This window comes from Zonotrichia albicollis, chromosome 2, assembly GCF_047830755.1.
Source record: "Zonotrichia albicollis isolate bZonAlb1 chromosome 2, bZonAlb1.hap1, whole genome shotgun sequence".
NCBI lineage: Eukaryota > Metazoa > Chordata > Aves > Passeriformes > Passerellidae > Zonotrichia > Zonotrichia albicollis.
The window spans coordinates 29615796-29640398 of record NC_133820.1 but is presented as its reverse complement, the minus strand read 5'-3'; the positions used below and the strand labels follow the sequence as shown (position 1 = coordinate 29640398).

The window sequence follows — 24603 nt, the reverse complement described above, 5'->3', positions numbered from 1 at the left end:
AAGAAGCAAGGTGTGTGTATTATGTGGCAGTGGTATCCCTCTTCCCTCTGTACTGCACCAAAACCATGAAATGCACCATGCAGGAGGCTGAACTGCCTTGCGCTGTTAAATGCTCTCAGCAGCCAAACCCGCCCTTTCTTAACAGAACTTGGAAAGTCACCCAAGACAACAGTTCATGGTCCATATTTTACTAAAATGAGACATTTGGTGTAGGGTATGGGAGCTCAGAAAAATCATGAAAAGGTGAGGGAGGGTCTGGGCTGTGTATCTCCTCCTCTGCAGTGTTCAGCTGCAGGAATTGTCTCTCCCTGTGGTAAGCACGAGGCTCTTCATCCTCCTCTTGTATAGCTGGTCAAAGAAACAAACCTAACACAGCACAGAAGAGGCATAATGTAGATTTCCACCAGAGTTTGCGTTATAATAGTCATGATGCTCATACTTGCAGATTCCTACAACTATATTTAATTTCCTGGGAGTTGTTACAGAAAATAAAAATTTGTTGATGCTTGATGTACCCTCCTCTGAATCATAACTTTAGGAAGCCAACCCCATTTTTATATGTTTGCTGTATGCTCAGATGATTACCTTGGCACCTTTTTTGATCTCAGATAGCATGCTGTGTACAGCCTCAGGCTCTACAGCTGGGTAACTGCTCTGCACCTTTGGGTGCTGCAGGGAAAATGAGAGCCTTGGGGAGAGAACCCAGAACTGCTTAATACTGCAAATAGATGCTATTGCCTCTAGAGATGTAGCAACAGCTCTCTGAGGCACATGCATTTTGAGAAGTCTGCAATTACAGCAAAGTTATATTCAGCAAAGAACTTCACTTTAGTCAAGATCAATCTCAGTTCCACTCATATACAACGACTGAAAAACTGTTAAATAGCTATCTTTTATTTTAAAGCACTCTGTAGAGAGCAGTCAACAAGAAATGTTTGTAATAGCAGTGTTGAATAAATTAGTTTGTGTTTATATTGTGTGCTGAAAAAGCAGTAAGAGTTCAAATCATAACCTACAGAGTTTCACCCCCTAGACACTTGTGACTCATCTGCTTCCAATCCTTGACTAATTTCTGCATGGATTGGATTTTGGGGAGGGTTTTGCCCTTGCAAATTGTTGCAGCATGGTGTGATGGCACCAAGAGTCCTGTTCCAGGCACTCACATTCTGTGTGACACCTGCATTTTGCATTGCATACCCCACTGCATGGGCTTTACATTCCAGGGACAAGGATCGTGTCTTCTCTGCTCCCTGAGGACACCTGGGACACCAGGAAAATGCTAAATAAACTCATAGAAGGCTTTATATTCTCTCTGAGCCACCCATTTGTGCTACCTGATTCCCACAAACTCATTTCAGGCTGCCAGCCAGCTTAGAATATTAGCATCTGCCTAAAAGCTTATTTTAGCAAAATGATAGAAAGTGGTTTTATTTAAAGTTTGTGGCTTTTTTTCTGCATTAATTGCCTCCTTCTCTTTTTAATATTTTCAGTGCATCTCAGCCATATGAGATTGATCCAGAAGGAGAGATAATTCAACTGTAGTATTGATCCACAGCATTGAATCTAGAATATAGTGGCCAGGATGACAAAAACATTGTAAATTTATATTTTTTTAACTTGCTGCTCCAGAAAACACTCTCAGTTGAGCTTTACTCTGAATTGTAGTGCCAGTATATTTAGCCAGACATAGTCTCAAAGCAGATGACTACATATTTTTTTAAAAGGAGGAGATTTTAGAATGTGTTGCATGATTCTTTTAACAAGAGAGACACTTGAAACTCTAGGGAAGAGATCTGTGAAAATTCACAAATTACATTTCTTTCTCTATTTTTGCTATTCCTGTTCAAAGAGCAATTAATTACCTAGGAAAATTTTCCTCAAGTCTTTCAAAATACCTCTTTTTCTGTTTTTTTCTTCCCAGTGCCAGAACTGTTAGTTATGTAGACCATTGGTTCCTTGTGGTTTCAACTATCGACCTAGTTTTAATTGCAAATGTTGCTGTGGTTGAGGGCAGAGTGCCTGTTTGAAAGCACTTCTGTGCTGGGGGGCACTGCAAACAGAGAACACTCAAGCTGTTGGATTGCTCTGTTTGTGGAGCTGCCCTGAGAATGGTTACCAGCCCTCCATCCCACAACAAGTAGCTGACAGGGCAGTAGGAACATCCCACCGGTGGGAGCTGGCACCTCCCAAAACCCTCACCTACTTATGCGAGCCAAGAGAAGTCTCTGTGGAGCAGTGCAGCTATTTGCAATGCTGCCTCCCATGCCAGCTGCCTCGCTCAGGAGTTTCCAAAGTCATCTCTTCCTGGTGTGGCCAAGCCCTGAGGGACAGAGCACTGAGCCAACTCCCTCCTGCACCCCTGTTGTCATATAGTTTAAGAATTCTATTGTCATTACATTGCAAGGGTTCCACATTGCTAGAATTTCATACCTCCTTGATGTTTCTCGTAGGCACCTCCTCTAGGCACTGCCTCTTCCTTGTCCTCCCAGCAGCCAACTGACTGCAGTTCCCCTCAGCTAACCAATCCACTCTTTTATAACACTCTTATTGGCTACAGGTGTGGCCTGTTAACATCAGGCCTGCTCCTAACCTTTACTAATTAACCCAGCTGCAACTCTTTAGGGGTAAGATTACATTCTCTACCACCTTCATTTACCCATACTGGTGGGTGTATCCCCCTACACACCCCCACGACCCAATACAGGCCTAGGTGTTAGATCAGGAGTTATGACTGCCATGTCCATCATGTAAACCATCATAAGTAATCCATGACACTTTTATAACCCAGTTTTTCTGAGAGAAACTTTCGTGTTTTGTCGTCTCCTCTGTACTTGTGTTCTTTGCCTTCTGGGAAAGAAAAGCAGATTAAGGAAATTCATAGGTAGCACTGCTGATCCCTCTGCAACAGACTGCTCATGGTAAAAAGTTCACTATCCTGCTGAAGTATATTGCTTTTAAATAAGATGCAGTCTGGGATTTTTTGCATGGCTACTATAGAATACATTGTCATGTTGTAGTAAAATCAGGTGTAGGTTTTCTAAAATAATTTTGAGGTACAGACTTTATCAGCTAAATGATGTTGAGGTTCCATTTATACCCATTATGTGTGAATCATCCATGTCCCAGCACAGTGTGGCCTAGCACAGTGGTAGAAAATGTTATGTTCTACAGCCCTGTGTGCATTCTGTGCTTTAATTTGATGACTTCAATTTTATTTTACAATCTAGTGTTGGGATTTAAGAGGATTTGGACTTGACTAGCAGCATTGTCTTTCCATGTGACAGATTGGCAGAGGTGGGATCATAGAGATGTTTATCATGATTGACATGTCTGTTTGCTTATTAAACTGCCACCTCACACAAACATATCCATTACCTCAGGTCCTATCAGAATAACACTCGTATTGACAAGGTGGTGATTTTCCCTTGGAAGTGAATGTCAATAATCACAGGGACATTTTCACTGGGAATTATTTCATTCTTGCACTGGCAAGATGGTGCACTGCCCCATTTTAATTGCCCTGACTTTACAAAAGCATAAAATTTCTTCATATGCATATGTCAAAGTAAATTTTCAACATTTAAACCAAATCAAAACACTGAAGAATAGTCAAAGGAAATGCTAACTGAAACAGAGAACATCTAAAACATTGTGGTGTTTGACAGCTGATATGTACTCTGGACTGAGGTCTTATAGAGCTACAATCATTAAACTTTATTATGCTGCACAATGTTACTGGGACACACACACTTCCCAAATTGTGGCTGTATGCTATGTGAATCCAGTGAATTGGACAAATTTGTCTTCCCATAAGCATGGCTACAATAATAACAATGGTTTTCAGAAGCTAAAAAACTGCAGCCTTTGGTGGGACAAGCAGCCATTCTCATTACAGCTGAACCCATTGTCCTTGGATCATCAGTAGCTCTCTGGTTTTCACCCTGCCTTTCCTTTTTGCCCTTACTCCTGCCTCTCCTTCTAGCCCCACTCCAGTCCCTTCCTTTTGGGGCCTTTTAAATAAATGAACTCAGATTCTTCTCATCCTTCAGGGTTGTTTCCAAATACTCTCTTTAATGCATCACCCATTCCCTTCTTTCTCATTCCCTCCCAGTCTACAAATTCAGTCTAAGGATCTAGCCCCGGGTTCCCAATACCCTTACTTTCCTGTTGGACCTAAAGTACTTGCTTTGCATAACAAATAATAAAATCTACTAAATAAATAATAAACCCTGATGTAGGTACTTTGTTATGCAACTAACATAGCTATTGTGAAAACCCGATTGATTATACTGCTTAAGAAAAGAATAATTTACATTTTAATCACACAAAATTAGTTGCTTTTCACTTCATAAGGCATTTAAAACAAAGCAGGAATGTGGGCATTATATCTGAGCCTGTACTGCCTCACTTCTTCCTCTAAGGCACATCCCCAGATGAGGCAGGAGAGCAGAGGAGGTAAATACAAACACGAGAGGGGAGCTGCTTAGACCAGAGGACGATGCTGCCAGGAGAACAAATGGCTCTGAACTGGTCATAAGTAAGCTGAGAGAGGAAGTTACAAAGTTTACAGCCATATACTCCTTGAATTTCTGCAACAATATTCCAACAGAAAGAGGGACACACACACTAGATACCATGAAATGAGCTTTGATCATTTTTGAAAGGGTTGAGAGGATGTGACTCTGGGTGGTAGCAGATGATCAGACTTGATGGCATGAAATGTCACTTCTACAACCCTGTATTCCTGTGTTTCAATTAAAAGGGGAGACTTTGTTCTGAGTAAAAAAGTGAGAAATGCTGCTGGAGACCAATTTGAACATGTGAAGTTGATCTTGGCTGGCAGGATCAAAAATACTGGCAGGTGGCTCCTTCTGGATACCTGTGCCAATGGGATGGTTGCACAGCCAAGAGATGTCTGTGTACTACCCTCCTTATGGCTATTGGCAATGCCTGCCCTCCACTGCTGGTGATCAATCACTTCATTTAACCAGCTAAAGGTTAAGTGTGAAATGATGCAGGTGAAGGAACTCTTCCTAAAAGGTACAAAAAACCATGTTTTCCTAGAACATGGTCCCAGGGATAAAGGTCTTTTGCCAGTTGGATTGAAATATATGGCTTTGAACAGAGATGTCACCATGCCAGGAGGAAAGCAACACCATACCAAACACACACTACAGGGAAACTAAGATAGAAAATGACAGAGAAAAAAAGAAAAGGTGAAATACTGTTCCTAATGTAAAGGAAGCAGGTGCTTACAGAATTTACCTGCTACATACAATCACACTTGAATTTAATTTCATAGATTTGTTTGAGCAATAATTGGAAAATCATTTGCTGGCAGCTCATGTGCTGGCATTGTGTATCTGCAGACAGTGATTGCATTACAATGAGAAGTGGGATGCCTGAAATGAGAGCTCCAGCACCTTGCTCTGTGCCAACTCCTGTGTTGTTAAGCAGTACATGAGGCAAGGCAAAGCACTGGAGGGACTGAGGACATGCTCATAAACAGCAGTACTGAAACTCCAGCCTGTAACTCACATTTTGCCATAGCAGAGAGCATTCCATGTCTCCTCTAAGCTCGACTTCAGCCCATTCCCACCTGGCAGAAATGAAGCTGCAGAACATGACAATTATTAGAGAGGAATTCCAGGACTCCTCAAAAATAAGGGAAAAAACAGTCAGTTCAACTGTTCCATTTAACAGGACAAAGCGTGTAGACTGTCAAAATTATCAGAATTGGCATTTAGCAGAATTGGCAAAAATGATGAGTCAAGTCCCTGAAAAAATGAGATGGACTACAAAATGAAAAGACATTTAAAAGAAGAATGCTACTGGGAATTTTTTTTTCTGCCTTCTGATAAGTGATCAGTGTGTGTGCCCTTCTTTCAGGCACCCAAGAGAGGGGGCTGGGAGGAATATAAAGAGATTTTAGATTCTCCTCCCTGTTTCAGTGTCACTAGCCTGAATGGCATTTGCTCCTGTGTCATGCAATGCTGTCATGGTTGCTGTGCAACTTCATCTCCCCTGCCAGTTTAATAGGGAACTTTATCTGCTTGTGCTTAGGTAATATTTTAATGTTATTTCAGCAGCTAGAAGGATCAGGAGTTTAATCTTTCAAAGAAAAAAAGTACCACTAAAATATCTTCAACTTTATTGTCAGCTTGGAGCTTTAAGAAAAATACCAGAACCTTGCAATTTAAAATTTACAATAGCATCTTTAGATTTAACAATGCTGGAAAAAAGAAATCCCACTTTTCTCACTAAATACAGCACTGAGGGGTTTGCACAGGTATTACTTTTGTGATAAAAATGGCACAGAGCCAATGCTACCAGTGATCATGCATGTGCTATTTATGTTCTGGTATTTGCAGCATAAAATCCTAGATTGTGAAATCTGTTGTCCCAGCAGCTGAGGTGCAGATGGGCGTAGTGTGAAAGAATGAAGGGATAAGAATAGAAACAAAATGTTATTTTTAACATGATGCCTACTCATGGTGAGGCATTTATTGCTTTTCATGCTAGTGAGGAGATATTCTTGGGGTTTTTTGCAGACAGAAGGGATTTATACCCTTATCTACAGGACTTTATAAATTCCCAACAGTATTTCTATACATAACAGGACTGATCCCAGTTATTTATCATTACAAAAAACTCTGTGAGGAGGCTGCTGTTCTGTAGCCCACTCACAACCAACTTTCTTGCAGAATAACTAATGAAAAGAATACTCCTCTGTCATGATGTACCACATATTATGATCCCCAGGGCCTTTCTCTTGTGGAACCAGTGTCCTCCTCTGGGATGAGATGTCACTGAGATCAAGGGAAGTTTTGGGTGTCTTGCAAGACATCAGGCCAAGGAGTGATAGCTGCTTGTAAAGGAGTGGGCTAGAATACAGTTCAATGGTTGCTGCAGACAAGGCAATACATCAAATCTCAGCTAAAATTATATAATCTCCTAAATTTATTTTTAAAAAATCCTGGATTATGTAATGTGTAAACACAATTCCCTAAGTGTTCAACAAAATGCTAGTCAGCAGTTCATTACTTCAGATTTGTGTTGCAGACCATTCACAAGCAGTCTGTCTTTAAAGTACTCTGAGGTGTTTTTGTTGCATTGTGAGATTACCAGAGAAGTGGTGTGATGGCTGGGAGCCCCAGCATTCAAAACCCTCCAGTGAAAGAAAGATATTGGAAATAATCTTCAGAATGATCTATTTACAAACGTTTTATTTCTACTGATTTTTTAAAAATGTATTTATTTTTTAATTCAAGATCCTTACAGTCTTTTCTACTGATGGTGCTGCTTTGGGAGCTAGTTGTCAAAGGCAGACTGGTGTCACAACTCAATACCCTGAAAGCAGGTGACAATGGCATTTGACAGGGATTGGTAAACAGGAGAAGGAAGGAGGAAGGGTGTGAGGATAGCCCAGGAGGAAAGGAAAATGACTGGGCTCTGTGTCATGTTGGTGTCCCTGAGAGAGATGTGGGGTAGATGGGCAGGCATAGGAGGATATGGGGAAAATGCCTCTGGGCTGGAGAAAGAGCAGGATAAAGGCAGGAACAAGATAAAGGCAGGAAACACAGTATCTCAGCCCCAGTGGTGAGCCCAGGACTTTGTTGCCCTGCACATAAACGCCTCTGAGCCTCCTGGCTGCAGGTGTGTGCCCTCTCCAGTGCCTTTCCCTCGGAGGGGATTTTGGTGCAGCGGCTGCGTTCAGGGCAGCAGCGGTGCCCGTGCCTGGTTCTGCTGCTGGCATGTCTGGGGCCGTGGCAGCTCTCACCAGGGGAAAGCACTGACACTGCAAAACACGTTCAGGTGTGAAAGATAACCAGCATGAGGGTTTCTGATTAAGCAGTCAGACTATTTATTGTCCCATGAGCTGCCTTATTTTGACTTCTGTGACAGTGACCACAGCCTAGAGGACCTTGCCTTCCTGCCTGCAGAAACTGGGGAGTGCAGACCTCTGAGTGATGCTCTAAGTGGGTTCCTGGGGTCACCAGAAATTTAAAGATTTTGAGTGGGGCTGGGAAGAGAGGCAGGCCCAAAATCCACATCTTAGTGATATCTCAGCAATTTGTAGTGAAACCAGGGGATGAAAGAGGGGAGTTTGAATGAAATGCTGAGTGAAGAAATCCCAGCAGTGGCCTGCTGCACTTTGAAGGCATTTAAGGTGTCAGGAAGAGGGTCCAATACATAATACAGAGAATGCTGCCCTGGAGTACTTGGATTATAGCCCTGTTTGTGTTACAGTACTACTCAGTGACATTATTTATTTATTTATTTATTTATTATTTTTGTCACAGTGGCAGCCAATTGTTCATTCTTTGTTTTCTGGCTCTGACTCTGTATTTTGTTCTGTTCACACTCTTATTTGCATTGTTGCAGGGTTTGATTCTTCCTTGGCTGTGGGTTGAATGAGGGAGCAGGGAGGGACAGAAGAGAGCAGCTTTTCCTCTTCTCTGAGGCAGCTTGCTGTCCCTGGCACTTTGCCTGGTGTGCTGAGGCACTGGAGACGTGACTCCCTCCTGCTCCCTCATGAGCCCTCTCTGCTCAGCTGGAAAATAAAATGTGCTCAGCCCCAGAGCTTTCTGTGAGCCAGCTGTGCCACCTGGGCCTGGCTGCCATGGGGCGAGGGTGCTCAGGTAATGGAAGGCAAAATCGAGTCCCTGGTCAACTTCTTCTCACTTCAGTTTTACAGATGGCTCATAAAGCACTTCCCATCAGTATTTTATGGCTCTCCACCACCAATCTGTTGTTTATGCATCTCAAATGCCTTGGTGGCGGGATGCCTGGAAAATAAAATAATTGTTCTGTAGCAGTTTGTTCTGTTTTATTAACGATTAAAGTATTCATCAGTGTAATTCCCCATTAAATTTGCTCTTTGCTTCAAACCTCCTGGGGCCCTTCTTGCCAAGTGTGAGACATTCGTTTTGCTGAAATATTTTCTGTCAATGACACTGTTATTATCAGCAATGTGGGTAGCTATATCTACCTAACACTTTTCATTTATGACCCCATGTCCTTATTAATGTAGATATATATAAGTAGTGACATGGCACCAGGGTTTGGAAACATTTGCAGGCTCATAGTTTTGATGAAAAGGAGTCAACTGGTATAAATTGACCCACCACCGTGGACTTCTGTGGATCTATTCCAAATTCCAGCTGCTGAACATTTAGTGTGTAGTAATCTTGTTGAAAACCAGTGGATCTGTGGATGATGCAAGGCTCTAACCACTGGTTTCAACACTTGCATTACTGCTGCTAAAAGGGACCAGAGGCAAAGATGGTAATTCTGAATGACTGCTGTGCTGAGGTGACCAACAGGTTGAGGTAAAACTATAACTAATATAAACATGATGTCTTGAGCTACTCTCATCAACACAGTGAATAGAAATTATTTTTCATTTTTCAGGGTGAGAGGAGAATAATTAAGTCTTTGTGAAAGACAACAATGATTAGGAAGAGAAGGAAGGACATTCGGCTTTGTGTGGACCTACAAAATGAGCCTACATAATTTTCTCATCTCACCTCCAGGAAAAAAACATTGATATATCTGCCTTATATCAATGGAGATAGATTATTTTTTCCTTATGAATTTTGAAAGCAAAGCTGCATCTGTGTCTATTTGCTTTCTCATAAATTTGATATTAAAATAATGAGGGACCTTCCTGACCAATCAAACCCCCAAATTACTTGAATTACTGGGCAGTAGAAAGGGCTGAAGAAGAAAGGAAAGCAAGTCAGTGTGCAGTCCACACCTGACAGTCATTGAAATCCAAGGGGTGAGTGAATAGCCCATGCCTACTTCAATGGATGCAAATAAATAACATATTTACAAAGGCTGCATTTGCATAAAGGCATGTTTGAAAAGAGCTTAAAACATCTAAGCCATATTTAGAAGATGACTGAAAATAAGGGAGTTTGACATAGCAATGTTTGAAGAAAAAGACCAAGGCATTGTTTTGTTAATGCTGGGGATTAGCAACTTAATTAGCTCAATCTTTAATGCAGGAAATTACCTAGTGAAAATGAGACTAGTTAACATTTGCAAGGACTTAAAATATTTAAATCAGGAAAGGACAGATTTTCAATGACACTTACACACCTACTAGATAAGCTTTTTTCTCTAGATGAAAATTTTACTTTTTTAATACTTCTGCTATTTGATCCCAAAGGTTAAATGTGAGTTTATTTCCTATGGAGATGTTGAGACTGGGGACTTTCCTTCATCTCACTGCCACATAAAAGTGATCTCTAATTTTCTGATACTGTCATCTTGTTTGCTGTGTCAAGACTGTGTCAAGATGAAAATTCTGTAACTTTTTGTAGGTAACCCACATGTAGGCAACAGCAGTGATGTTGAATGTGGTCTTAGATCTGGATGAGACAATTTTGATTTCTAAATCAAATATCATCTTTTTGTCACAGCGATTTTATGGCTAGAAGTCCCAGCTAGGTGGTCTCCAAAACTTCACATGGTGAAGAAATAGACTGAAAGACCTTGAATCAGTTGTATGTGGTGAGAACCACCAAATCATCTTTGGAGAGAGAATTTAGTCAAGTATTTCTCTGTAGAGGTCTACGTTTGTGGGACAACGTAGTTTCAAGGTTATACTTCTAAACAGGTGACCTGTGAGTTCACTGACATAACTAAAAAATTATTGTCATTGGAATGTGTCAATGTTTCAGTGTCCCTTCAAATCAGACTTGTTACTGCCCTTCATAATAAATGGGCAGAGAGGGCTTTTTTTTCCTTGCATTCTCTGTTTCAGAGTGGGGGTTTTTGGGTTGAATGTAATCAGAAATAAAAATGTACTTTAAAAATATTTTAAACAGAATCCTAATATTTATACTGTTTATCAAAGCTAGTTGTTTGTGATTAGGCCATCTCAATATCTTCATTAGCTAAAAAATTATTCCTTCTCACACAGAAAAATGAAAAGAGCTGATCTTGAAATAGATTTCAATCAAATGTTAAAAGGTTAAATCAACTAAAAAAAAGGAAGAAAGAAAGAAACATTAAAAGTATTCTCATTTAAGTAAGGTTATGCATTATCTGGAACAACAACAACTGAAAAATTAAAATAGAAATATATTTTGTATGATTATGTTCCTTTAGGCTTGCTTTCTTCTATCTGTACTTCTTTAATGCAATGTGATTTTTTTAACTGAATAATGGTTTTTTCCTTCTTTTAGTGGCTGAGCAGTAAGAATGAGGACTTGGAAATGGGACTCATTCCAACAGAACAAAAACACTCTGTTAAAAAACCCCATGGTTGTTGTGTCCTCTATTTTTTTTTTTTTTTGCTTTTCCAAGATAAAACTTAAAACCATGTGTCCCATGACCAGGCATTTCAGCTTTTAGATTATTTGGTTCAGTATTGTACACAAAACATTCACTGGTGCTTTAGTGGAGAGCATATTTTAATAACCTGATGTTGTCTTCTCTGCCTCTGCTCTGCTCAGCCAGGGCTGTGTGTGCTTTGCTGTGAGTGCTGTGAGTGCCTGCTTTGCTCACACATTTTGTCTTCACAGCTCAAGGGGGAGATGAGCCCAGCCTTTGAGGTGTTAAGATTTGGTCTTAATCCTTAGAACTCTAAGTATGGGGCTTTAGATGAAATCTGTACATGTCTAACATATTTTTTCCTTTCTAATTTTAGGCTCACTTTAACCTTGTCCTGTCCCATGGACTTGAAGAATTTTCCTATGGATGTACAGACATGTACAATGCAGCTCGAGAGCTGTGAGTGCTCAGTTGCCTTATCTATCAATTAACAAGTTTTTACCCTAGCATTCAGTTATTAGATTGTGTTTACATCACCACATTTGTGTGGTGAGACTCAGTATTCCTGTTTCATAAGGGAATTATGTTTATCACCATAATGTGAGGATTGCCTGTTTCTGTGCTGTTCCTGCTCCCTCATTCTTCTCCCTCCTGGGTCACATCACCTTACCCATCAGAGGTGCATCACTTCCAGGGGTAAGTGCAGCAATTCTCCCTGTATTCTGCACCCTGTGTGAGAGAAATTACTAAACCTCAGGAAAGTGAGAACAATTATCACACAGCCAGGGATTTGTTATGTCCGACCGAGTCAGGCTCACTTTTGGGAAATGGAAGTTAAATACCTGAGAAGCAGAGTTCCTATTAGTGATTCCTAAGCTGGTGTGCTACACCCAGGCAAGGCAGGGGCTGGGGAACAGCACACACCTCATCACTGCCTCCACCTGCCCAGGTAACCATCACACAAACCCAGCAGTGGCTCAGCTTTGGCAATCCGGTGATCCTTCCCAGTATTCAGTAGGTACCAGCCTACCCTGGATTTTTTTTTTTTTTATTTATTTAGTGGAGAAAGGATTTAGCTGTATGGCTGTGAACTGTGGGCTGCCACCTGCCTTTGTGCCCACAGAATCTTAGACTGCTTTGGGCCAGCAAAATGAGTTTTTGGTGGCAAACCAGGGCAGCACTTCAGAATATAACAATGTTTACTTCTTGCTTTTAATAGAGTAATGGTGTAGTTATAGCAACTGACAGCTAAGAGGAATTGTGCTGTTAATTGAACAGTTTGAAAATGTAACTGAGACAACACATGTTGCAATAAAAGACATGCTTCTCAGACATAAGAACATTTGCGCTTTTCTGGTCAGTTGCCACCTAATAGACTCTGATTCCTTTATTGCAGTTGGCTACACCATGAATGATCTGATATTTGAGTGGCTAAGTGATGGACCTGTGCAAGTTGCAGAGGGTTTAACTTTGCCACAGTTTATTTTAAAAGAAGATAAAGAACTTGGTTATTGCACAAAGCATTACAACACTGGTGAGCATTATTCTATTTTTTTCTATCAGTTGTTACAAAGGTATCTATTGTCATTTTGTAATGGAAAAATATGTGTAAAATGAAAAAAAAATAGATTAAAATTTTATTCAGTCACACTTTTTTTTAAATCTGAATAGAAAGAAATTTTCTCTCTGTTATTATTTTGAAAGATTCAATTTCAAAGTTCAATTTAATTTCTTTTAAGTATTTTAATGTCCTTAAAATCATTGAAGTATTTAAAATATTAAAAAACTGATAAAAAATCTAATTGTTTTGATATTCTTAAAATGAAACATTTTAAAAAACTTACTCTTTTATTAAATATTGTTTAATCACTTTTAAAGTGCTGATTTTTCTGAACTTAGTTTTTTTCTCCAGCATATCATATTTCCAATGAGGAAAAATATTAAATTTTCACCAGCCTTTATGTGTAGTCTAATTTATGAGATGTAGCATGTGAAAAGACAATATTTTCATTGCTGATCTGAATAGTGTACAGACATGGAATGTTGGGAAATTAGGTGTTTGTTTAATACTCTTAAGTTTTGTTCTTTCATTTGCAGTTTAGGAGTCTATAATGCTGTGGTTTTTAGCTTTAGTTTTACAGAGAAGAGGAAACTCTGTTAAAATTTTGATTTAGCTGCTTGGAGTTTATTTAATGGGGACAGCATGTATAGAACAGTTTTCTGGGTGCTTTCTGGGATTAAATATAATCCCTCTCATCTAAAATAGCTTTTTCATCATTTCAGCATAAGAGCTGATCTGGTTGCATCAAATGCATTTGTTTTAGTCTATGAAATAATACAATATGAAATGTTCTGCCTCTGCCAAAAATAATATCACATTTATTTCTTATGAAAATTGTTTGGTTTAATTTTTATAAATGCAACCTCTCATTTTGGAGACAAAGTACCAAGGAAGGAAAACTTTGTGACTGGCACCCCCACCACTGTCTTCTCTGTAGTTTGCTCCTTCGGGTTTAGTGTGAAATTAAAACATGGATAAAACTTATTACTCGGCCTTCTCCTAAACTCACTGTCCAGGCTGTGCCACAAAGTCTGGAGAGCCTGTGACAGATGGTGCACTCGTGCCATTGCTGCCACAGGTGGCCACCACTGCCCTTCCCAGTCCCCTGGCCAGGAACAGCCCAGGTCTCAGCATCTGCCTATCCAGCCACTCACTCATTACAGAACCTCTGGGCTGTCAGAGGATTTTATTCAGCTTCCACTCCTTTCTTTGTCAAACACCCTCTGCACTCCCCTTTGTGCTGACTCTTGCACCCCCCATTCTGCATTGTGGACCACCAAAAAAATATAGGGACATCACAAATAGGAGCAAACAGTCTAATTTCCCCTGAAAGGGTGAATGAGGAAAAAAGCATCTCTGTTCATTTTCCAGCCAACACAAAAGGGCTTGAAACCATTAGCATGACACTTTAGGAATGAGAGGCCTTCCAGCAGCCTGCCTGGAGTGAGTACCTAGCCCAGAGTAATTCTGAGAGAGGCACAGTGATTGCATTAGTGGCTGATGAGCTGTTGCAGCTCAGGGCTCTGCATCTCCTGCTGCACAACTGCTTCCCCTGTCAGGCACCCCAAAACCTCTGTCCCCAGGGCTGCTGTGCAGCAGCTATCACTTGTTTGAAGAATCTCTCGCCTCCCACAAGGGATTGGTTTAGGCTTCCCGGCATAAGATTTTTAGCAAAATTCAAAGTAGACTTTGAGTTGATTCTGCTGTGAGACATTATCCACAGACAGAGGCAAGTGACATTGGCAGAATGAGAAGTGTGATCTACCCTAGGACTGTAAGAGGAATAGTTTACAATTTGTCAGTTCAAACATGATTGCTTAATCTCATGCCTCTAAAAGACCAAAATGCTGTCCCCTTTTAATACTTAATATTATATTTGACTAAAATAAAAGCTAAATGAATTTCGAGAAAAGAAATATTACATGATATTTTCTGGAGGTGAAACAATTGTGCTAATATTAATTTTCTCAGTTAATATGGAGAACTGGGCAGTATACTTCAGTGCTCCCACACTTCCCCCAAGCTGGTATGCAACAAGTGGCTGATCAGTGTTTGTGTATCAGGATCTGCCAACAGTATTAGGTTAGGAAAAAGGCCACACATCTAACTTATGTTCAGAAAACGAGATAAAAATGTGCAAAAAGAATTTATGAAAGTAATTTCATGTTCTAGGAAAGTTTACATGCATTGAAGTCAAGTTTCATTTGGAGCGTCAGATGGGATACTATTTAATCCAGATGTACATTCCTAGCCTGCTGATTGTCATTTTATCCTGGGTTTCTTTCTGGATCAATATGGATGCTGCTCCAGCCAGAGTTGCACTGGGCATCACTACAGTTTTGACAATGACCACACAAAGCTCAGGATCAAGAGCTTCTCTCCCAAAAGTAAGGAAATAATTTTGTACCATGAATTTGCTCTTAATAAGAAATGTTTGTGCTACTCCTTTAAATTTCATTAAGATCTGTGTAAATATGGATCTGATAAGGGTACATGAGAAAGTGGTAACAGTGTGGTGTTAAATTTGCAATACCCTTCTTGCATTTGAATTAAGGAATGTTTCTGCTGTTTTGGTGGATGGCTGAATGGTGCAGCAGTGTGAATTTTTAATGAGTTTCTACTAGTATTGACACTTAGGAATGTTTAGAAACCAAATTTTCTGAGGTATTTAGGTATCTTACTGGATTTGTTTCAGACTGGGGACTTTAAAAACACTGGAATGTTAGACTCTTATGTATCTTGATGTTTCTAGATATGGCACTTAGTCCAATGAATATATAAATATATCCTCCAGAAATGTATATATAAAATACATGTTTGTAACATATATGCAACTAAAAGACTTCTTTGGTGAACCTTTTTAGTGGGGAACTGCTGGTGTCTTTGTTTCACAGCAGAATTTGTCCATATCCCACTCATTCAAGTGTCAGCTGAAGACCTTCATCCTATCTGTGCACAAAAATATCCTCTCATTCAAATTTTGTGGTCTTTTTAATCCTGGCCAGATGCTGTAGATGAATTTACAGATTACAGACTGGATTCTCTCTTTAGTCAGGCTGACAGCTCTTTTTAGCATAGGCACAGCCCAAATACTTTTGATAACAGCATTCCCAGCCAAATTTAATGTGCAAGGTTTTATACAATTTTCTGGAAGGGATTTCAGAGGTAGGAAAGTTCCCAATAGTCTAAGGAATTAATGAGATACACCCCTGAAGAATCCTTTTCCAGCAGTCCAGCATCAAAGGGACTGAGATGAGACTATCAATGAAAAGCACAAATTTTGAGTGTTTATGTAGATCATGGTCCATTCCAAGAAGGCAGACTGTATATTGTGATGCTTCACCCTCAGTGTCACATTTGGTCTCATTCCAAATAGGCAAGTTGTTCAAGTGGAGGGAAACTTCAAATAATATAGGGAAACTCCAAAAGGTGCACGGATTGTCTTACTCTTCTGTTAGTAATGAGAAAGTATCACTTAAAAATCTCGTGAGTACATTTAGTTCAGCTTCTCTTATTCACTTGGAGAGATGAATAATTTTCCATACAAACTGAAAGCCTCTCATATATTGACTCAGAATTTCAAACTGAAAATTCATTAAACATTTCTTCAGACAATTCAGTCCATACTACCAGTGAACATTATGTAAAAAATTTCTGAAAAGATAATCTTGGCAAGAGCGTACTGGCCCTTTAAATAATAAGTTTGGAACAGCTGAAGACTGTGTCTAGATGGCACAACATGAATCCATGTGAAATATTCCAAGTTTCTTATAAATTGCCTGGCTTGAGAAGTATAGATAATGGAATCACTGTAGTGGAGATTTCCAGCCACATTTCCTACTGGGCAAACAAACCCCCTGACAAAAGGCTCTGCAGTGCTGGTGTGCCCCAAATGCTTTCAAAGGTGTTTTCATATAGGCCTTTGATCCAGCCAAAATGTTTTCCCTTTTGCATTCTGTTGTGTTTGAGTAGAAAAGTATTTGCTGAGTGGAACAATGGGAAGATGCAAAATATGTTGACCATGACATGGTGATTATTGGAGAGGTTCTTCTCCAGCCTCAGGATTAAATACATTTATCTCATCAGCTGTCAGAGAATGGTGGTGCTCTGCTCCTACTCCATCTTCTCCTATTCTGCTGTGTTCCTTTGCCAGAAAACAGGCACTAAGAAAAGTATTTCACCAGAAAGCCTAGTACAACCCATTTCAATCAGGCTGTTGCATTTTTTCTGTGTAATTCAGCTGAGCTCTATTTTTTAGCTTTGATTTCTATATGTTAGTTAATGCTTGTGGGGGCTTTTGAAGGTGTGTCACTTGACTTAAAAATGTGATTCTAAGTAAATGCCAGCATTCCAGCCAGCTGACTCCCACCTTGGATGATTCAGGTGCTTGGAGAAACATGGGCACCATTCAGGTCCTGAATCACCACTACCTGATTCCTTAGACATAGAAACAAGATTTTCTTGCTATTGCTATTCCAGGCATTTAGCTATTTTAAAACCCCGTCTGTAACTTAATATGAAAATTGTATTTATTAATAAAATCTATCCAGCTGAAATGCACTTAGAAATAAAAATACGAAAAGAATTGAATCAAATCAGTGTCAGATCTGAAGCTTCAAAATTCCTGTTTAAAAATAATGGTTTCCTAAGCCCTGACTACATATTGCCAAAACACAGAAAGTTAGCCTGCCAATGAAACATCCATTTAAAAGTTGTTCCTAGCATGAATGTCTAACAGAATAAGATATTTCAGGAGGGTTATTTTTTGCAAGAATACTGAAAAACACAGATGCAACTTTGCTTTGTGAAAGCAGCCTAGGATTGAATACAATATAACTTCCTCATCCTTCTTTGTGTCCTGTTCTTATTAATATAGATTTATGCAATTTAACTTTAATTTACCCAGTTTCATGCCAAGAGTTTTTTTCCATTCTTCTCTATTTTAATAGAGCTTTGCCACAGAAAACAATGAGGTATCACAACTTGCCAGCTTTAAAAGCAATAATTTCTTCACCTAAGAAAGCCGAAGAAAAACCGTGATAAGATTCCTTAGGGTTTTTGTCTGTTTCCAAGTCACTATCTAAATGACTAAAGTGTTACTGTTTAGAAGCAATTACCTACATATTGTTCTCAACCCTGGTGTAAGATAACACAACAATATTCTGTTTGCTTAAAATCACTCTTTTGCATATTAATAATTAACATTCACTTCCATACACTGATTTCATAATAGTAGGTCATGGCCACACAGACATTAGGCACTCAGCTGTTGAAAATTAAACATAAGATTGAGATTGCTGAGTAGAAAGGAAAGGAAAATGAAAGGAAATGAAAGAATGAAATTAATTCAATCTGAAGCTTATATTTGCTGCATATAAGAGAATTATCTAGAATGCACTCTTCTAAATGAAATATATTACTTTGGAATTTTTTTTAGTATTTCTGTGGAATGACTATATTTGGAGTATTTTGTAATGCTGTCTAAGAATATGAGGTGAAATTCCAAGAAATATTCATCATGGAGACAATCTCTTTTAAAGTGATGAAACTATTTTGTGTACATTACAAAGAACTTGTGAGGCATCCAACATCTGTTATTATTATTATTTTTGTTATTATTATGTTACCTGAATTGCCCTGTGTTAGGGGCTGGTAAAGAACTCATCCAGAAAGCTGGGATGAAATTCCCTCCTTCCAGTTTGGGATGCATCCCTGGGATGCCCAGGAATGGTTATCCAAAATAGCAGGATTTCTATTATCACTTCCTCTTCCCACATGTCCATAAGTGTAAGTATTACCCACATCTGATACTCTCATGTCTGAATTCCCTGGTCACATCATCCCTTTCCACTTAGGAACTCCATCTGGGTGATGTTTGTGCGCCCGGCTGCACCAGCGGCTCGTGCTGATCAGCCGGCTGAGCAGAAATCCTGGGTGCCAGCTGGGCAATCACTGTGACCACACAGCCACAGGGAATGTCCAGGTAACCCTGGGCTCCCTGTGTGAGCCCCTGGCATGAGCCAGGGGCATCCCTTGCACCTGGGCTGGGCTTTACCTCTGCAGAGGAGCTCCGGTTGTGAACCTGATGTGAGCGACTGTACGTGCAGGCAGAGCCGAGCACGTGCTCCTCCTCTGGAAGCACCAGTCCCATGGACCCAGAAAGCACCATGTATCCATCAAAATAGGGACTGAGGATTCTCTGAGCACCACAAGGGACACCAGGACATCTGTCTTTACTTACAGTCCCAGATGTGTATAAGCTGGGGGAGTAAAGCGGGGGGAATTCAAGGGCCAGTAGTGCAGAATTGTTAAGAAGTGTTATAAAACAGTTCTTTTCTTCAGAGCTTTGAAGCACCATTTTCTTGCTATTCTTTTTACTTGTAAATGGCTCTCCTGTTGAATCAACAAAATAAAAAGTTTGAAAGGATTTTCAAAAGAGGCATTTGAAAGAATAATGAGTTCTCTGCTGTGCCAGTTGTGTATTTTTAAGACTGCTTTCTTCTTAAAACACTTACATAAACCAAACCTTAACAACAACAGTCCAAGAAAATGAGTTACTTTTAATGCCATAAAGCAAAACATTTCAGGATATTTTAAGTCAAGTGATGGCGACTGTATTTTACACAGTTGCATAGCATTCATATTGTGTAGCTTTAATGCACAGTGCTTAATGAATGCATTTTCTGCCCCCAGGGAACAATCTGTGCAGAAAAAAAGGCTCATTCAAAGCTCACCAAAACTTCTGGGAGTCCTTTCATTCACTTCATTTTGCTTTAAATCACTCCATATATTACCAAATGCAATAAAAGCATAGGTACAGAGACTTGCAAAACCAAAGCCAAAGAAGTCTATCCCCTTTGGCAGCAAATGACTGTTTTTATGTGTCATCCACTATCCCCCATATATTTGGAGACTTTTACAGATTCTTTGACTTCTGGCAGGCCGGTCTTTCTTATTTTGAATGTCAGAGGCCATCAAGTAAAGAAGATACAAGAATATGGCACTTTTGATTGAGTTTTTTTTTAAATTAAGCTTAAAATTATACCATAATAAGAGGAAAAAAAAAAAAAAAAAAAAAAAAAGAGGAGCAATACCAATAAGGACAAAGGAATAGATGCTATTATGAGTGATGATTTTGTTCTGTGTACATTTGCTTCCATAGGAAGTAGGGCACCAAAGGTGATCACTTACTGTTTCATTAGCAAAGCACAGAGATGATACATTCAGGGGCAGCATTATGGTAAAATAACAATAGTGAAGTAACTTGGAAGGGAAGCAATCTTTTGACAAATTGCTTTCAGTCTAGTCTCCGGATCTGAAGAGGAAATATGGAAGTAATTTGGCAATCATGAGATTTGTTAATTGGCACTTGTATTATGTGGGTGTCTGTGCATTTTACACACTGCTTAAGTGATTAAGACAACCCTATAGTGATAAGCTGTTTACAAATTCCTGCTGGAGACCTAATGGTCCTAAACCTTGGTACTTTAATGTGTCTGGTCTACATCACATATTTATGTATCCTGATAGTGTTACTGTAAACAAACTTCCAGTTAAAAAAAATTTGTTTAGAACCCTTGAGTATTTTATTGGTTGTCAGTTTTCTAAAAGAGTGAAAGATGGTATCCTGTCCAAATTCTTGGGCAGTCAGGCTGCATTGTCAGGTAGCCATGAGGAGCTACTCTTCAATCATGTGCTTGCATGGGAATGTTTTAAGATGCAGTCATTTTATTAATTTCCAGCATTCTTATATAGCTTTCTTTTCTGTTCCCATTGTACTTTTGACATACAACATATATTCCTTCTTTTACTAACATTAAGAGATCTTGAAACCCACTCTAACTCTTTTTCTGGGAAGGAGTGGGGTTGACAAAGATAAGTACAACTAATTTTTCCATTGACACAATATTTTCAATATCCATTGGTGTATTCCACACAGTATTTGAATCTGGATATAGAAATCTGTTCTACTCTGTATGATGAAGGAAGTAATGTTGACTGAACCTAATTTTCAACAAAAAAGTTCTGAAAGTAAAAAAAAAGCTTTTAAGTAAGTGGACATTTGTTTGCATACTGTGAATTATTGAAACAATTAAATGGGCACAAACTGATTGGAACTAAATATAGACTTTTGTGTATAAGTAGAAGTCCTATAAAATGCTAGAAAAAAATATTCCTTGCAAGTAGCTTATAAGTACCTAATCATAACGTATAGTTCAGGAAAGTTTATGGTTCTCCTCTACAGATTTTCATGTCATTTCTTTATTCTTCCTTTGTCTTCCTTTAAGTATGTATTCTCAATAATGGTTTTGAGGCAGGATATTAATGTGTGTGTGCTTGAGGGCAGGAGGTTGTTAGAATGGCAGTGGGAGATGTGGTGCATGCATCAGATGATACATGGAGTACCAGGGAGAACTTTCCAGCCTCTTAAAATATTCATAGCACTGTGGCCATGCTAGTGCCAGCTTGAAAATACATCCTTGGCCCCACTTAAATGAACCTGTGGTGCCCAGAAACTTCTCTGCTACTTCCAGGTACAGCTGCTGGTCTTGCAAACGACACCTTGCTTTCTTGAAAATTTTGCCCCTTTGAGACCTAGGTAGATACTTACAGAGCTGGTCCATGCAGTTACAACTTCACTGGGAGCAGAAATCTCAATTAAAATTATGTTGGATGATCTTTGCCACAGTTATATATGCTGTGATCATGCATTCATAATGGGAAGAATTCTTTTTCTTCCATTCCACAACTGTTTCTAGTTCTATAAAACTAAAGTTTTCAGTATTCTGCATAGGTGAGAAGACAAAACCCAGCAGAATCTATACTACTTGTGAGAAAAGCAGCAGGAAGAATGATATAAAAGTTAAAACACAGCACCTAAATCTGATGCTATAAATTGCCACGTTATTCTGTTCAGTTTGGCTGCAGGTATGTGGTACCCTGGACAGTCTTTGGGTCTTACAATGGTTATGTGTGGGTTCTGGAGTTTCCCTCTGTCCTTCATTCTCTGCAAAGCTGACTGATGAGATATGACTTGACTGCTATGTTGTCTGATTAATGCCAATACATTAGGATCTATAGCAGATTCTACTCTATGGAAGTGAAAAATGAATAAGTCAGTCACCTTTTCCACTGTACTCATCTAAACTTCAAAGTTTACTTTTCTGTGTAGTGAAGACGGTGGTATTTACTGTACAACAAAAGCAGTAGTTGTTGTCATGTGTGACAGCTAAAAATATGCAATAAGATGTGTCTGAATACCTCTGGGATGTAGTTTGAGTACTCCTGGCACTTCCTCAGCAGGTTTTATAATGCATTCATCTGGGAGGGCTGGCATTCAGCAGAGCCTATTTTGAGCATCAAAGAAGGATTGAAGTTATTGTGCACACCAGTCTGCTGATTGTTTCATAACCCTGGCACGATACTGGAGCCTTCAGCTTCATTGTCACACCCTTCAGGACTTTCTGGTGGCTTTTAGTGTCTCTCTGAGGAGTGCCTTCTGCTGCTCTTTCACAGACATAAGCACTGCAAACCCTCTCTGAAGCAGTGACCTACTCTGTTGTGGCTCATGCATTTCAAGTAATTGCAAGACTTGACTCTATTAGATCATCTTAGACTATTACTTATGAATATATTCTGTTAATATTTCATTTGCAATAATGTTGATGGGACCCCCTGGAGTCTGTGAAAACCATTTTCATTTGCAGTTTACCTCAAGGCTGCTGCCTTCCAGTCTGAATATCAGTGCTCGCTGCACGTGGCTGCTGAAGCAGCTGGGCCATTGACGTCTCACTCCCAAAAGTTGGCTTTGAGTGACAATGGAACCATTTGAATTCTGTTACTTGAATGACAGGTCTTTCTTTTCCTTTTGGGAAATGTTTTCTTGGGAAACAAGAATTGCTTCTTGATATTGATACTTAAAAGTATTAACTCCATCTTCTACTCTCCCTCTTCCCTGCAAGGAAAACAGAGGGAGACAATTTACTTTTTCATGGGTGCATCAAACAAACTTCTGCAGGAGCAGGAACTAAATGACTCAGTGTGTCTTGTTTTTACATAAAATATCTATGTTATGACAAAACTACAACTTTAATTCACCAGTAGTGTGGCACAATAGTCTTTGCTGAATTAAGATCAGCTTTGGAAATTAAACAATTCTAAACTAGGTATTGCCAAGAAAATGATATAATTTTGGTTTTGAAGGCATGGTCGTGCATTCCAGAATATATTCATGTCATTCACAGACCTTTGTCCTAAAGTTTTAAACCGTGATGAAATATTGACTTTTTCTTCTTATTTCCTCTTCCTAAAAGCTTGGAATTAATTGAGATATCTTGTCTCAGAGAGAAGGGAGCATGAGAATAAAAGGCTTTGATCCCCAGTAGCTTCTATCTGGTGTTAGGCTGCCCTGCCCATGAGAAACAGACATGGTGTGCTGTCTTCCCTCATTCTACCAAAGGTTAAGGCTCTGGGGAGCAGAGCCAGAGCTTCCAGTCTGTCTAGAGAGGAACATAATGACTAAGTCACAGCAGAAAATGTAAGCTAAGGAAAAGGGAGAGCACATAAAAAATGTTGCTCAGTTCAATGATTCACAGAAAAGATAGTACAATTATATAACAAATAGTTATTGATAATGACACTTATAAGGAGAATATATCAATATTTGTCACTCATTGGAGAGACCCTTTCTGTTATAAAGTTGTCTACTGAGAAACTAAAAATTATCTTTAATTACTCCATTGATGTAAATTATTGCATTTTCTGTCTCTTTCCTGCAGAAGGGCACTTTCCTTTCTGTGTGTAACAGCAATTGGAATACTTTATTGATTGATTTGTACTGAAATTTTGTTAACAGTTCAACTCTTTATATTTATCTGTGGTCATGAGGCATTGATGTCCATCCATTTCTTAAGGGATGATCAACTTGAAATCATCACTTAATTTCTGAGGGAGCCACATAGATTGGTGACAGACTGCAATGAAAATACCACCCTCCTGGACCACACCACTCTATGCTTGAGTGTGCTCTGCTCATAAAAAATGACTTAAAATCACTTTGATTTTCCATAGAACTGACAAAGAAAATATGAAAAATTAGGAAAGTGAAGCAGCCGAAATGTCAGGATTATAATAAAAGCTCTTTAGAGTAAGACACTCTGTTCTGTTTCTTTTTCTAATTCAAACAATAAAGATACTCACTTGCTTTTTAAAGAAAGCTGTAGTTGTCTGACAGGATCTATTTCATGAGTTTGTTGGCTGCATTTTGCTGTCTCCTGAACATTCTAGCACAAACAGAGTCTGCTCAGAATGAAAACAAAATCCTGTCACTGGGAATGATGTGACTTCAGATGCTCCGGCTTTACTGCTGCCCTTATTTTTGCCAGAGCTCTCCAAAGTAAAGGATGACAGGGTTATGTTATGAAAATAGCACAGATCAACTAATTTATGCATATATTTATGCTTGGATATGAAAAAAACCCAAACCCAACATTTTTTAATGTATCTCAAAAATGATAAAATACCACTCTAGGAAGCTATATGGTCTCCTTTTTTTTTTTGGTATCTTTTCTTTATCTACCCCATCTAGTGAGGGGGAAGAAAAACATATAATTATTCTCTTAATTGCTTAATTATTCCCTCTGAAGCTGGTTCATTTCTAATGTTTTAGTAATGGTGTAGTGTTGATTTTAATTGGGTATGCTTGGGGATTTTTGGTAAATGAGAATTTTCTTTCCTAACAATTTTCCAGTGCCCTG

The 24603-nt window shown here is 39.2% G+C and overlaps 1 protein-coding gene across 8 annotated transcripts in view; it reads left to right on the top strand.

The window, feature by feature from the left end:
• Positions 1-24603, top strand: part of GLRA2 (glycine receptor alpha 2) — a 120573-nt gene that overhangs the window by 32780 nt on the left and 63190 nt on the right. For 7 of the 8 annotated variants that reach the window (XM_026796293.2, XM_014270417.3, XM_014270419.3 and 4 more), the window contains exons 5-7: positions 11663-11745; positions 12683-12820; positions 15020-15234. In XM_026796293.2, coding sequence (XP_026652094.2) covers positions 11663-11745; positions 12683-12820; positions 15020-15234 — 436 coding nt within the window. The remainder of the gene's footprint in view (positions 1-11662; positions 11746-12682; positions 12821-15019; positions 15235-24603) is intronic. The other variant, XM_014270418.3, reaches the window with a different exon arrangement.